The sequence below is a fragment of the Colius striatus genome, chromosome 2 (genome assembly GCF_028858725.1).
Source record: "Colius striatus isolate bColStr4 chromosome 2, bColStr4.1.hap1, whole genome shotgun sequence".
Taxonomy (NCBI): domain Eukaryota; kingdom Metazoa; phylum Chordata; class Aves; order Coliiformes; family Coliidae; genus Colius; species Colius striatus.
Window position 1 is genome coordinate 10796400 of NC_084760.1, and position 15854 is coordinate 10812253.

Genomic DNA, 15854 nt, shown 5'->3' on the forward strand with positions numbered 1-15854 from the left:
AGCTTTTAATACACATTCTGTGTGTCTCTGAATTCATACTTCTATATTTATAGAATGGTAGGGGTTGGAAGGGACCTTTGGAGATCATCTAGTCCCTGCCAGTGTTCAACATCTTCCTTGGAAACCCAATTCATACTTAAAAATACACAAAAATAAGAATCTTTCCTGTTTAAGGTGTTTTTAAAACCATGAAGTACCATTTCAGAGGCATGTGACAGTAATGTTTGTAAACTGACACACAGCTGACACTTCTTGCTATATGAAAACAAGATGTTACTTTGCCTGTTGGTGACATCTGAAGTGAGCTCAGTTGTATAAAAATGGGAGAATTTCTTGTCAGTTTGATTTTTTTTCCTTTCCCATAGTTCCTGCATTCATTGTGAGTGGAGGATTATAGTGTTTGAAATGTTTTGAGTTGTTCTGTTTTATAAAAAACCCAAGTTGGCCTCACGTGGTTTTTACACTCACTAATTTCTTGACTGATAGAGTGTTGCTATTAGTGATACTGATGTGTACTCTGGGTCTTGTGGAATCTCACTTCAGATGTGCAGTAACATTAAACAAGAGCTAATGATAAAAGTTCACTTGAGGAAACTGCTTTTTCTTCCCCTCCTCCCACTCCTCTCTCTCCCTTAGATACAGTACGAGCAAAGACTTGTAGAGCTTGAGCAGCTGCTTGCCTACAAATTTATGAGTGAATCACCAAGGCTGAATGGTGAGAAAGCCAAGTCTACAGAACTTGAACAGGAGCTTCAAAATCTGAAGAAGACCCATCAGATCACTGTTAAAAACCTCCAGACAGAAATTGAAAACCTTAAAAGTCAAAATTGCCAATTAAAGCTCAGAAGCAAAAAGGACAATAAAGACTTGGAGTCCACAGACTCTCAGATGAAACAGGGTAACACAAAGGACAAACTGTTAAAGCTCAATGAGGAACTGCTCACCAAAAACAGAGAAATACAAGACCTCACAAAAACTGTAGAGAAACTTCAAAAAGAAAGGATGGTGATGTTGTCTGATAATAATTTGAGGAATAAAACCGATAATAAGGAAAACTCTGCAGAGACCTTGAGAAAGAACAACGACGGCAAAATATATGAACCACGTGTCTTTTCGGATTCCAACCTCTTGGAAGCTCTGCAGGAAAATGCACAGCTGAAGGAGGAGCTTGAAAGAGTGTCTCTAGAAATGAACCAGCAGAGAGTGAAGTCTCAAGCAACATTGGCTCATTCTGAAAGTAACCTCCGAAGGTAAATCGTAGAATCACAGAATGGGAGGGGTTGGAAGGGACCTTTAGAGATCATCTAGTCCAACCCCCCATGCCAATGGTCAACATCTTCCCTTGAAAACCTTGTTAAAGCTGATACAGGATTGAAGTGACACATGAAGGTGTCAACTGTGTGTGAAACTAGCTTAGGCTTGGCCCATGTCCTCTGGAAATGGCATTTTTACTGGTTGTTTTCTTTGAGGGGGAGTGGGTTGGTGGGGTTTGTTTGGTGTCGGGTTCTTTTAGAGCAATGCACTGTCAAGATTCTTTCTACAGGCCAAACCTGATTAACACTGCAGTTCATCTATTTAATGATGACTAATATAATGACAGATTAATTAATATTAGTCTATCACTATATTAACCTTTCTCATTAATACTGCAGTTCATCATGGTTTTGAGTAAAAGATCTCAGAGTAAGTCATTGTGTCTTAGTGCTCTGTATTTGTGTTGCCTAGCATGAATACTTGGTACACATCCTTCACTTTACACTAAGGTGTGTTTTCAGGGGAATTTACTTAACCAAACTTTACACTTGACTAATTTTCTCTTAGATTCCTTCTTAGTCAAAGTAGAGGAAATTGGCATCTTTAGATTGCAAGGCATTGTTCTAAAATAGGTACCTTCAATAGGACAGCTGTGTTAGGGTTTAAAAGCACCTGTTTTCTCTTTTGTTGTTTTATGGAACAAAAAAAGATGATTGACTTGAATTTTCTGTGTTCTGGCTGCCTCTAGTTAAATGAGGCTCATCTCCAACATTGTAGGCTTCCCACCCTCTTGTTCCCCCAGAGCAGACATATTGGTGGTGCTGTCTTGTGAGGATTTGTTGTGATATTTCAAACATGCTGCCTTAGCATTTTTGAGATTTTCTGTGTTCAAGTGAGAAACTTTGCTGGGTTTTTGAAGAACCATCTGTAGCTGCTTTCTTACATCTTACTTTCCTGTCACTCTGTTCAGGATACAGGAAGACACAGCAGAATACATTGCATCTCTGAAAGCTTCCCATCAGAGGGAAGTGGAGAAGATTCTTTGCCAGCATGCAAAGGAGCATTCTGCTTCTAAAGTAGCTGAACTAAACGGCAGAATTTCAACACAAGAGGTAAGATGCGGTCAGTGGCATCCTGGGATGCATCAAGAAGAGTGTGGCCAGCAGGTGGAGGGAGGTTCTGCTCCCCGTCTCCTCTGCCCTGGTGAGGCCTCATCTGGAGTCCTGTGTCCAATTCTGGGCTCCTCAGCTCAAGAGGGAGATGGAACTGCTGGAGAGAGTCCAGCACAGGGCCACCAAGATGATCAGGGGACTGGAGCATCTTCCTTTTGAGGAAAGGCTGCGGGAACTGGGGCTGTTTAGTCTGGAGAAGAGGAGACTGAGGGGGGGATTTCATTAATATTTCAAATATCTAAAGGGTGGGTGTCAGGAGGTTGGGGCAGCACTTTTTTCTATGGTATCTAGCAACAGGACAAGGGGTAATGGGATGAAGCTGGAACACAAAAAGTTCCACTTAAACATAAGAAGAAACTATTTCACTGTGAGATGAGGGAGCCCTGGCACAGGCTGCCCAGGGATGATGTTGAGGCTCCTTCCTTGGAGGTCTTCAAGACCCACCTGGACATGTTCCTATGCGACCTGATGTAAGTGGATCTGCTTTAGCAGGGGGGTTGGACTAGATGATCTCTAAAGGTCCCTTCCAACCCCTACCATTCTATGATTCTATGATTAGTTGCTCCATCATTCTCCAGTACATTAATCACAGAGGTGTTACCTCAGTCACTAATTGGCCAGGCCTGGGTAGCTGTGGGTCCAGGTTATAATTGACTGGCATTAGCTCTGTCAGCTACATGGGAAGCTTCTGGCAGATCTTTGTTTAAAGAAGCCACCCCTGTAGCCTTCCCCTCTACCAAAACTTGGCCCAGGCAAAACCACTACATCATGGGTATTTATGTTAATGACAAACCATCTCTAATCTTTTTGTAGATACTGATAAAACATCTCCAAGAACAAATTGGTAACCAACAGAGACATCAGGAAGCGCTTTTAGTTTCACAGATGCGAGAGGAACTCCTACAAAAAGAGGTATATTGAAATTTGGACTGGGAGTAGCTTATTCTAATAAAAGTGTTCACTTTCATCCTTGTACAGCCTCAAATAATATATAGTGAAATATGTCCTAGAAAAAGCATCTTTGTCAGTTCCTTCTGCATCGATGTATTTTTCTAATGTGAACGAGATAACAACACACAACAGACAGTGGAATTTTGACACCCTTTGATGTTTTTTTAATCACAAATGTCTGACATCAGTATGAAAATTGATCAGCAGGTTAATCCAAGCATTCGTAGCTTCTTCCTTGAGAGTTGTGATAGGTAGTCAATAGACTACAGGACTTTACTGAGAGAATACTGTTGCTTTCAAGTTCTTTGTTTAGAGAAAGCCTTTCATTCCCATAAAACTGACTCAGGCAATTATGTTCTTGGCTATATTCTCCTACTTTTGTTATCTGTGTAACTTGAGAAGTTTAGCTGTAATGGTTCTTCTGAAACTCACTGTTCTTTGAGAGAGGCTTCCAGGTTTTTCCTAATCTTCTATTAATAGCATATAATCTAAAAATTATACTTGTGAGTGTTTTCAGTTAATAGTGTGTAAAATTGCTGCCTTTCTTTTTCAACTCGACTGTGTTTCTGTTGTTCCTGAAGTGCTGCCAGTCTCTTTTTCAATCACCTCCCTTTCAGTCCATCTTAACATTGTGCCTATGCTTAATTGTCCATCTCCTTGATGAATGAACACTGCTAATTTCCACTTCCTTTTAATAATACAGTAATTAATCTGCAACAGTTGCGAAAAAGAATTCTTTTACTGAGAACTGCAGACATTTAATCTTGTTTGCTGCCCTTATTTAAAAGAAGGGGGAGAAGGATCAGTATGTGTTTAGTACTTACTTAATATAATTAGTCTTAATCTCACTGAACTTATTCAATATTTATCTTACCCACGTGAAATTCCCCCTCTGTTGTGAAGCATTTATAGAAAAGTTGAGGGTTTGTCAGGAGGGAAAAAAGATCTCTTGATAAACAAGCTCTGTATTTGCAGATATGAGCTTCTTGTTATGACTCTAATGACTGATGTTGCCTCTCCATACAAAGCTCGTTTCACTCCAGCGATCTCTGTATATGCAACACTTCCTCCTGGGAAAACAGGGCAAGTGTGCAATGAGACAAATGTTACTAATTTGTTTCTTCTCGGACTGCTTTACAGATTATTAATGACAGTGATAGTCAAGGGAATGATCATCCTATCTGACCCAGATGTTACAGACTGAGTTCAAGGTGCTGGTGTTTAAGAAATATTAATGGAATGCCTTTGTTGCAAAAATCATTGCAAGACCATCCAGAGGGAAATGGCAAAGTACAGCCTTGCTTTTGCCCAATCTAGTGTGATTGCTGTGCTGCTTATAAAATACATGTTAAGTATTAAATGGTTGAATAAGTTGAGCTGAAAAAAGAAGACAACCAAACCTGCAAATGGAACAAGTCATGGAGGGAACAGCACCACTGTTTATAACAGGATGAAGTCCTCTGTCTGAAATGGTGCTACCTCCAGAAAGGCAAACTTCTTTTTTCCTGAGGGTTTTTGGCAGATTCTGTTTGAATCCTCATTTTAGAAATGCTGTTTATGGAGGTGATCCAGTAACTAAACACTTGTCTTGCACAACAGCTTGCACGTAGCACAGCTTTGTATTTAACATAGTTCTGTGGCTGGCAAAATATATGGAATGTATTCTTCTCCTGGGGTTTTTTTATCCCCCCTGATAACATCTTTCCTGCATGACTTTCTTGTCCTATTCCTGATGTACTTGAGGTCACACATCAGCCCTTCCATTCCATGGGATGACTTAGCAGCCAAGCAGCAGGCACTTGGTTTCACACACCCTAGGAAACTGAGACTTCCTTTGTTCTGACAAACCACTCTGTGATTCAAAGCACAAAACTGTGAATACTCACTTCACAACATCTTAAGGACAGGATTGGATTTGTCAAAAAGGACTAGATTTTTGTATTCTTGGGCCACTTCTTAGAAATGAAAGATCTTTATCTGAGTCCCTGAGCCCTTGTTAGCCTCGAATAAAAGAGATTTCTCTTTTATTTCTTCCTTTCTCCACCTTCTGAATGGAATGATTAAGCAACACCCAGACGCTTTAAAGGGAATCTGGTTTATACACAGCTTAACACAACGATACCAATTTGCATCAATTCTCTCAAACTGTAGGTGACAAAACTGTTGGAAGAGCTAAGAGAGGCAAAGGAGAGCCAGAGTCCTGAAATGAAACATTTCTTCTCCCTGGAAAAGAAAATCAAGCATATAGAGAGCAGATGTGCTGGAAGAGAGCAAGAAATTCAAAAGGTAGACCTTTTGTGTAAATCTGTGTTTACTTCTCAAGAGCAATTGATTGGTTTAACTGTAATTTTATGGTATTTGCAGGGGCCTGTTTAGCTCACACTGCAGGGGAGGGGAAGGGGACTTATGGGTATAGCCATGGTTTTGTCATTGGGGCCACAAAGATGATGGACTGGAGCATCTCTCTTCTGATGAGAGGCTGAGGGAGCTGGGGCTCTTCAACTTGGAAAGGTGAGTGTCAGGAGGATGGAGCCAGTGATGGCCAATGATAAGACAAGGGGCAATGGGTACAAGTTGGAACAGAAGAGATTCCAAAGAAACACAAGTTAAAACTTTTTCCCTGTTCAGGTGAGGGAGCACTGGAAGGGGCTGCCCAGATGGGTTGTGGAGTCTCCTTCTCTGGAGACATTCAAACCCACCTGGATGAGTTCCTGTGTGACCTACTCTGGCTGGTCCTGCTCTGGCAGGGGGGTTGGACTGGATGAGCTTTCGAGGTCCCGTCTAACCCTGGAGATTCTGTGATGCAAGTGGCTGTAGGTGCAGTGCTGGGCAGCACAGCAGTACTGCAGGGGGCTTGTGCCTGACTCACATTGGTGCAGAACATCTCTGCAGCCTGAGCTAAGGAGGCCTGGCTTTTGTGGAGGGTTGGACCATAGAACTTCTGGAAGTCCCTTCTATTGTTGGTTTATTTCATATTTCACACAATTGAAGCTATTGAAAAGTTGACAAAAGATTGCAATGCAGAATGTGTTAAGCTATGATACAAGGACCTGGGGGTGTTAATCAGCAGCTGGCTGAACACGAGCCAGCAGTGTACCCAGGTAGCCAAGAAGGCCAATGGCATCCTGGCTTCTATCAGAAGTAGTGTGACCAGTAGGACCAGGAAAGTGATTGTCTTCCTGTACTCAGCACTGGTGAGGCCACACCTCAAATACCATGTCCAGTTCTGAGCCCCTCACTACAAGAGGGACATTGAGGTGCTGGAGTGTGTCCAGAGACAGGTAACGAAGCTGGTGAAGGGTCTGGAGCACAAGTGTGATGAGGAGCAGCTGAGGGAGCTGGGGATGTTCAGCCTGGAGAAGAGGAGGCTGAGAGGTGATATGATTCTGTGATCACTCTCCACAACTACCTGGAGTTGTAGTGAGGTTGGGGTCGATCTCTTCTCTCCAGTAATGAATGACAGGACAAGAGGAAGTGTGCTGAAGTTGCACCAGGGGAGGTTTAGATTGGACATTAGAAAGAACTTGTTCACTGAGAGGGTTGTTTAGCATTGGAACAGGCTGCCCAGGGAGGTGATGGAGTCACCAGCCTTGGAGGTATTTAACTGCCGTATAGAAGAGGTGCTGGGGGATACATGTGAGTGATGGGCTTGGCAGTGTGAGGTGAGTGATTCTGTGGTTCTGCTTTCCCCAACTGAACTGTAATTTTATTTCTACTCATAGGGGTCTCATTCAGAACAGCTGTAGTAAAAGTACAGGAACATCTTGTAGCAGTCTACCACATATCTGAAATAACAACCTTAAACCTTTTTAACACCTGGAACAACCCAAAACACCTTTATCCTCTGCAAACTAAAAATCTTGGGTTTTCAAGGTTGGATCTTTGTGCTCCAGCTTCTTGTAGCTGACACTTGTGTCCTTTGAGGAATGGATAAAACAGTTTTGCATGGATTTCATAGAATCATAGAATCACAGAATGGTGGGGTTGGAAGGGACCTTTAGAGATCATCTAGTCCAACCCCCTGCAGAAGCAGGGTCACCTAGATCAGGTCACACAGGAACATGTCCAGGTGGGTCTTGAAGACTCTTTATTTTCATCTTATTTCATGCCTTCCCCTCCATCTGATTTCTTCTCTATCAGCGCAGCTTCTGTCATCTGGAAGCAGTTCTCTAGTTTAGAGAAGATTTTTTTCCTCAACACTTTCATCACTTAAATAGACTGTCTTTTGTTACTGTTTTGACTGAGGTTTTCCTCAAACATATGAAGTCAAAGAGCAGTTGGGGAAGATCATCAAACTTGCACCAGTTCTTAGTTTGTGGAGTTTGTCCTACAGTTCTGAAAGCAGATCTCAAGGAATACACTTTGATGTACAGAATTGTCTGTGGTAGAAGGTTTTATTCATGTATATTTCTACATCAGGTGTTTAATTTTCCCAGAAAGAGCCGTGCATGGAACAAGTATTCACTGCATTAAGAACAAACTATGCCAGCATTGGGGATTCTGTTGGTTTTGCTCACATTCTGCCCTGCTAAAGGCAACTGTAATACAGTGACATTTTTATGCTATCCATTTGCTTTTGTATCACATAAGAAGATTTTACCTTCTCTGTAAAGTGGCTGCTGCTGCCTCATGTGTGATCCATCTCCACTGAATTTGTTACCAGACCTACTAAGATGTTTTGTAATGTATTAAAAAAACCAGGAATAATAGTGTGCACAACAACTACTATGAAGTAATTCCATCTTCCCTGCTGCTACCAGCCTCTTCATGTATTAAGCTTTGGTTTTGCTGGTCCTGGTTTTGTACTTTTCATCATCTGCAGTGGGGCACTGAACCCAAATCCCCAAATGAGTGATAACAAAATGAACAAGGTAGGAAAAGCTTAATTGGAGTCCCCTTTCCTTGAGGGTCTTCAAGACCTGCCTGGACATGTTCCTGTGTGACCTGATCTAGGTGAACCTGCTTCTGCAGGGGGGTTGGACTGGATGATCTCTAAAGGTCCCGTCCAACCCTACCATTCCGTAATTCTATGATAAGGCAATACCAGGTTAGAATCAAATCACCACTACACTATGGCATGGGAGTGATTGAGCTGTCCTTGAAGTATCTATTACAATGAATAGCACTGGAGATTTTTGATACCTTGTGACACACTTGGTTTGAGGATGTTTAATAGGATTATGTGATGGAATTGTGTCAAAGTGAATTCAAACTTGTATCTGGAGCAGCTTCAGACCTCTGTGACTACAGGATATTTTCTGCTGAAGTACAGGAGTAGCCCAGCACATGTCCTTTAGATTTAGCTTGTCTCTCTTGCAGAGTGTTCTTTTAGTTAACACATTTAAATGGGAATTCAAACGGCTCATTTTCATGATAGAGGGTTTTCTATTATATGCTTAAATATCCAAACTTCTAATTGCTGCTTTGGAGAGGATAAGTTAAATTCTCCTGAGGCTCATTACTCAGTGATGGATTCTACCCTTCTGTCATTAATGCAACTATTTAAAGGAATTCCTTACTACCAGAATGACTTTTGGTAAGTTCAGAACAAACCGTTTCCATTTCACACGAGGGTTTGTCTTTGAGACTGACCATCAAACATAATGAAGTGGCTTATGTTTGGGAAGGGGCAGCACTGGCTGAGTGTTTGACTCCTAAGTGCCAGTGCTGACGTGCTTCTCCTGTGCAGGCAACCCAACTGACACAACACCTGGCTGAAGCAAAGCAAAGCCACGAGGTGGAGAAGTGGCGAAGACTGGCCCAGAGGAAGAACCAGGAGCTGGAGACGTTTCGAGTGGAGCTGGACTCAATCTTAGATGTTTTACGGGAGCTGCAGAAACAAGGGGTTGTTATTCCTGCACCTCATCCCAGTGGGTTCCACAGGACAGGCAGCTGGTGGAAAACATGATTAGGTAGGAGCTGAGCAGAGAAGCAGAACTTTAATGAAGTTCTATGTGGAAAGTATTATTTAAAATCATTAACAGAACATTTGCAAATTGATCTTATGTGGAAGCTCGCTTGTCCAAAGGTAGGTTTGCATCAGCCTGAGGGTGAGCAACACCCCAGTCCCATTGGACATCTCCTGTTTTGGTAGTAATAAAGTTCCATACCATTTGAAAACCAAAATCTAGAAATACTGAGGTTATTCCATACATCCAATTAGCATTGAAAAAATGCCACCTGATGCTTTTTCAGATGCTATAGAACATGCCTGAATGTTTCTAACTTCTGTTTCTAACTTGGTGTTACAGGGATTCCTTTGTGAACAGCTGGGGTAATGTGCTGTTTGCCTTGTGATTTTTAGTCTAGGTTATAGAGTTGTTTGGTGCCCTACCAAAACAAAATCCTCTTTTTTTCCCCAATGTTTTTCTCTCTCCCTCCAATACAGAACATATTCTTCCTTATCTCTAAGACCCTTTTCAACCTGGTGCATGGCTGGAGGGTAGGAGCAGAGCCTCTCCATGGAGGCTCAAATTCAAACTAGCAGTTGTTTACTTTGCAGCTGTTTCCAACTGAGCTGGTAAGAATGACGGCAGAGTGCTGTGGCTGAATTGTTGTGGGGCAGATTGTAAAACAGCCTCTAAAATACAGTGTGAGAGTAGTTACTGGTATCTGTTTCACAAGGGAAAGCTGTGCTGAGCAAGATCTTTACAGTGGATCTAACACAGTAGTGTCCTTATGGATGTTGACAGAACAGAGTTGTGTCAACTGTGGATTCACCTACTGAAGCTAAGACTGCAGGGAGATGTGGGTGGGCAAATGTAGAGTTAAAACACTGGGTAAGATGAAAAAGAAAACAACTCCAGTCTTCAGGAGTGACAGAGGAGACAAGTCTGCTTAAGCAAGAGTAACACCCCTGTCCATACACCAAGGTAGGGATGGCTTTCTGCTGAGCTGACAGGCCTCACAGCAGGTAATGAGCTGAGCACAAGTGCCTTCTCCCTCTCCTCTTGTGCTCTGCTGGAGCTACAGACCTACCTGTAGAGCCTGTAAGATACTCAATAGCTAAAGAAATGGACCAACTGGAGGGAAAGAACAATGGACAGGTGAGAAGGGACCTCTGCATACAGCAAGGCTGCACTGCTCCAGAGAGGAGATGGGGAAGATGAGGATGCTGCTGAACAAGGAGAAAAAGGAGCAGTAAGTCAAGTGAAATAGCTCTTGGCTGGCTGGAAGGACAGGTTTTCAAACAAATGGGTAAATGTCAAGTCTCAGCACTGCAAGCTCTGAAGAATCCCACAGCACATATACTGAGACTGTAGCTGGGTTAGGGCAAAGAGAAGAACCAAGAATGTTGCACTCTTCAGGTCCCTGTAGCATTGCTGAAGCTGCCACTTAAGGTAAGTGTGGAATAGTTCAGGCCTGTGTACATGCATTTCTGTATCCTGCTTCTTTGGGGGCCAGCACTCAACACCTGCTTTGTCCTACACAAGCATGTGACTGAGCATCCATAAAGAACAAGAGTGTAACAAATAATCACACCTGATAGGCAGAGACAGTCATTCAGTGTAAGGAGGGGGTTTTTTTTGATGTGTACACACACATAAAGTGAGAGTATACACAGATACACAAAAGCATGGAGAACTGACACCTACTATGGTACCCTGGGTTGGTTTGTGTTCAGATGTTCTCAGTGTTTCTAGTATGGCTGTTTTATCTCTCAATAATGAAGTATTAGGCTGCATCCATAAAATGTAAATAGAATGACTTGTATATAAAATATCAGCCATGTCTAAATAATGCTGCATTCTTCATGACTTGGGACTGTTTTGCAAATGAAAAGGATAAATGGTAACCTGAAAGTATTAATTCTTTGTTTCCTGCCCAATTTACTCTACCTGTAATACTATGAAAGTGTGTGCAATGAAAGATTTGTTTGCAATTCTAGCAGCCCTTTTGTGAGGCCAGGCCCTGGCTGCAGCTGTGCTGGGGCACAGCCTGTGAGGGGAAGGCTGAGGGGAACCTGCAAGCACGATCTCAGCCAGCTGGAGAGTTGGAGAGAGAGGAACCTCATGAGGTTCAACAAGGACAAGTGCAGAGTCCTGCATCTGGGAAGGAACAACCCCATGCACCAGTACAGGCTGGGGGTCAAACTGCTGAAGAGCAGCTCTGCAGAGAGAGAGCTGGGAATGCTGGTTGACAATAAACTGACCATGAGCCAGCAATGTGCCCTCGAGGCCAAGGTGGCCAATGGCAGCCTGGGATGCATCAAGAAGAGTGTGGGCAGCAGGTCAAGGGAGGTTCTTCTGCCCCTCTACTGTGCCCTGGTGAGGCCTCATCTGGAGTCCTGTGTCCAGTTCTGGGCTCCTCAGCTCAAGAGGGACAGGGAACTGCTGGAGAGAGTCCAGCACAGGGCCACCAAGATGATCAGGGGACTGGAACATCTTTCATACGAGGAAAGGCTGCGGGAACTGGGGCTCTTTAGTCTGGAGGAGACTGAGGGGGGAATCTTATTAATATTTACAAGTATTTAAAAGGTGGATGTCATGATGTTGGGGCATCACTTCTTTTCTGCAGTATCCAGTGACATGAGAAGGGGTAATGGAATGAAGCTGGAACACAAAAGGTTCCATTTAAACATAAGGAGAAACTATGTCACTGTTGAGGTGAGGGAGCCCTGGCACAGGCTGCCCAGGGAGGATGTGGAGGCTCCTTCCTGGAGGTTTCAGAACCCACCTGGACACATTCCTGTGTAACCTGGTCATGGTGGGACGTGCTTTGGCAGGGAGTTGGACTTGGTGATCCCTAAAGCTCCCTCCCAACCCTACCATTCTGTGATTTCTAGGGTCTGGAACGGCTCTCTCTACCACATAACCCATAGGTCACCCAGGGGGTTGCCTTAATGCAACTTCATTCATTCATCCACTTCATTCCAATGCTTTTTGAAATTAAACCTAAATTTAAAACTGAAGTCCAAGTTCTGACTTCTCTGCTAAATTACCAGTTCTTGACTCTCCACGGTCCTAACAGCACAGAAAGGGGAAAAACCCTTGAACCTGAGCACAGGCTGGCAGATCAGGGCATTAGATTTTACTGTAACCCACTGGGGATTTCTGTGGCATCCTTCAGAGAATAATAGAATTATATACTCCTTGTGTATGTGTTTGTGCCACACTCTTTCATCCTGCATTTCCAGGCAGCACTAGAATAGACAGATTAAAAGGATCTTAAACCTCATTTCTTTGAGTCGTTGCCCTGTGTTGAGCTGGAATTCATTTGTTTACAGCACAGCCACTGGAGTATCATCATTTGAATTGTCACATTTGAAGCTTTTTAGGAAATCAAGTGAGCAGTGACCTAGATTGCAGGGAAGGCATTTGCTTCAAGAGAAGAAAACAAGAGTGTGCAGAAGAGGCTGTCAGCATGGCACGTGTGGCAGAGACATGAGCAGCGTGTTCCCTTTGACAGTCCCTGGAACACACATCAAAACGTTCATGTAACAAATTCAATGGGTTAGCATCGACAAAGGCTTCAGCTGATAGTACATAATACACTATGAAGTCTGCCACTCTATCCAGTATTTAACCCATTCTGGAACGAAAAAGGAGGAAAATCAATCAATCGAGCGGCACTAGGTGTGCAAATAGTTCTGCAGGGAAGGAGGGGGCCATGCAGCAAGTGCTGCGCCGGCTCTTTTGAGCAGGAAATCCTCCAAAGACTTTGAATCGTAATGTTTGGCCTTTCATCCCTACCTTATGCCCAAAAATAAGGAAGCAGAAGGAGAAGATGTGGTGAAAAGCTCTGCCTCTCTGCTGGCTTTGCTGCCTGCCACTACCTGAGGCTACCAGATCAGTTTAGTCCAAGCTCTGCAGCTGCTCAGGTTGACTTCTTTAGCTTTGCCACCCCTCACTGCCAGGAGCCCAGGGTAGAGCAGAAGGGGAAAAGCACACTTGAATTCCTGCTTTGCCCATGGCTTGTGAAGGGTTTTGTGAGACTCTTTTTAATCCCAGAGTGGCAAAAAATGTCAGTGTTCAAGTACTCAGGATCTGCAGCTCAGGGAAAAATACTAAATTGCATGCTAAACACAGATCCCTTCACCTTTTAGCCTCAGAGTAGCACTGGACCTTAGAAGTTCCTGGTCTTACCTTTCCCTTTCTTTTCCCTGTGAGCTGGCACTTTCTGATTTGACACTGTAGGTTTAGTTTTCATCTTGCTTTGGGTTTTATTTTTTTTTAAAGAAAAAGGTACACAACTAAAAGCTCTTTAACAGAAGAACTCCTTCCCAGCACTCACCTTTGACAGCTGGAATACAGCACTGGAGCCAGAAAGTTCTTACAGAATACAGTGTATGTTTATGTAAACAAATCCATGTAAGTATAAGAGGTTCCAAAGAAACAGAAGGAAAAACTTCTTCCCTGTTGAGGTGAGGGAGCACTGGAAGGGGCTGCTCAGATGGGTTGTGGAGTCTCCTTCTCTGGAGACATTCAAACCCACCTGGATGAGTTCCTGTGTGACCTACTCTAGGTGGTCCTGCTCTGGCTGGGGGTTGGACTGGATGAGCTTTCGAAGTCCCTTCCAACCCTTAACATTCTGTGATCTTCTCTAGGAAGTTCAGTCCAGCACAGGTGCTGTGTTTATAGTGAGCCTTGAGAAAAGGCTCTGACACAGACAGCCCAAGCCATAAGAAAAGTTGCAATGACTCCATTATCAAACCCTGTTCCGTTCTGAGTACTCCTTGGGAAAGATCACCTTGGTGAAAACATTTTCTATTCACTTGTGGTTCCTGGGAATAGATCACAGAATCTTAAGGGTTCTTAAAAAACACATTATACAAAGTAGATTATTACACCATTCCCCTTTCCTCTAATGCAAAAAACATCTCATCTATTAGTTCTTGAAAAAGCAAGCAAGCACAGCTTTAGAATAACTGCTTTTGAGGACTGCAGAAAGTCTCTGTTTGCCTTTGGTGTATGTCAGGAGGTTGGGGCATCCCTTTTTTCTATAGTAGCTAGTTACAGGACAAGGGGTAATGGGATGAAGCTGGAACACAAAATGTTCCACTTGAACATAAGAATAAACTATTTCCCTGTTCAGGTGAGGGAGCCCTGGCACAGGCTGCCCAGAGGGGTTGTGGAGTCTCCTTCTATGGAGGTCTTCAAGACCCACCTGGACATGTTCCTGTGTGACCTGATCTAGGTGACCCTGCTTCTGCAGGGGGGTTGGACTAGATGATCTCTAAAGGTCCCTTCCAACCCTACCATTCTATAATAAGGGCACAGGAGATGAGAAAAACAAAGGAGGTTCCCCACACCCTTTGTGTTCCTTACATGAACAACCCAGTCACTATTTGATCTATTTGTCAGCTCAAGGAAAGACAAAGTGACCAGCATTTGTCTGAAGAATGTGCCAGCGGGCCATTGATACTTTTTCAGTGACACAAACATGTTGTATAGGAAGCAGGTTAATTTCAGGAGATCCCAGTGAGGCACAGTATCTCCAATGCACTAGTTTCATTTCAGTTAAGAACATCCTGCAGAGCACTCTTACTCCAAACACAGCAAAGGCTCTGAACCTGCTTCCTCTGCATCCTACACGCTTGCTCTGAAACGATTCAGCCATTAGCTACCACCTTTTGAAGAAGCTGAAACCTAATTAAAGTACTGGCTAAGGTTTTCTCCCCTGGAAAATAAACAAAGCTTGAAATCACACCTACTCAATTCCCTAACAAACCTTCCCCTGGGAGAACAGCCCTGGTTACACCACCGTCCCAGCTGAGCACAAAAGGAAGATGGAGAAAGCACAGCTCCACTCTGCTCTTGGAGCTGCAACTCTGGACTCCCAAGCCTGATAACCCTTCACGGGCCCACTGCTCAGGAAAAGGCCATTTATAGAGCCAAAACACAAGAAGGTTCAGCCTACATGCAAAGCATAACACCAGCCCAAGCTACCACCACCGTGTTTGCACAGAGTAACTCTGCTGGCACAAGTTCTTCTCCGATTTCGTGTGATTTAGACACTGAATCCTGCACTTACCACACTGGAAGTTCACAGCAGCCATCAAATAAAGGAATTGTTGGGTTTAAAATGTCACATTACTATTTGTGTGTATAATACTGCTAATTCCAGGCCATGGCAGGGCAGCTGCCAGAATGTCCCTTGGAAGTACAACCACCAATTTGCTTTTTACTCAGCAGCAGGTGGTGGCAGCATTTTGGAAAGGCTGCAACCAAATCATTTAATAGGCAAGGTATTCCCTCTGGGACCTTGGTAAAGACAGGGAGGTGCTGGAGAGAGTCCAGCACAGGGCCACCAAGATGATCAGGGGACTGGAGCATCTTCCTTTTGAAGAAAGGCTGCGGGAACTGGGGCTGTTCGACCTGGAGGAGACTGAGGGGAGATCTCATTAATACCTAAATGGTGGGTGTCAGGAGGTTGGGGCAGCACTTTTTTTCTGTACCATCCAGTGACAGGACAAGGGGTAATGGAATGAAGCTGGAACACAAAAAGTTACATTTAAACACAAGGAAGAACTTCTTT

General features: G+C 43.5%; 1 protein-coding gene across 6 annotated transcripts in view; it reads left to right on the top strand.

Annotated features, from left to right (window-relative positions):
* Positions 1-9781, top strand: part of CEP162 (centrosomal protein 162) — a 51916-nt gene extending 42135 nt beyond the window's left edge. For all 6 annotated transcript variants that reach the window (XM_061989448.1, XM_061989452.1, XM_061989450.1 and 3 more), the window contains 5 exons: positions 637-1250; positions 2225-2366; positions 3240-3338; positions 5529-5663; positions 9067-9781. In XM_061989448.1, the coding sequence (XP_061845432.1) occupies positions 637-1250; positions 2225-2366; positions 3240-3338; positions 5529-5663; positions 9067-9285 (1209 nt within the window). In that variant the 3' untranslated portion in view covers positions 9286-9781. The remainder of the gene's footprint in view (positions 1-636; positions 1251-2224; positions 2367-3239; positions 3339-5528; positions 5664-9066) is intronic.
* Positions 9782-15854: the final 6073 nt, after the last annotated feature.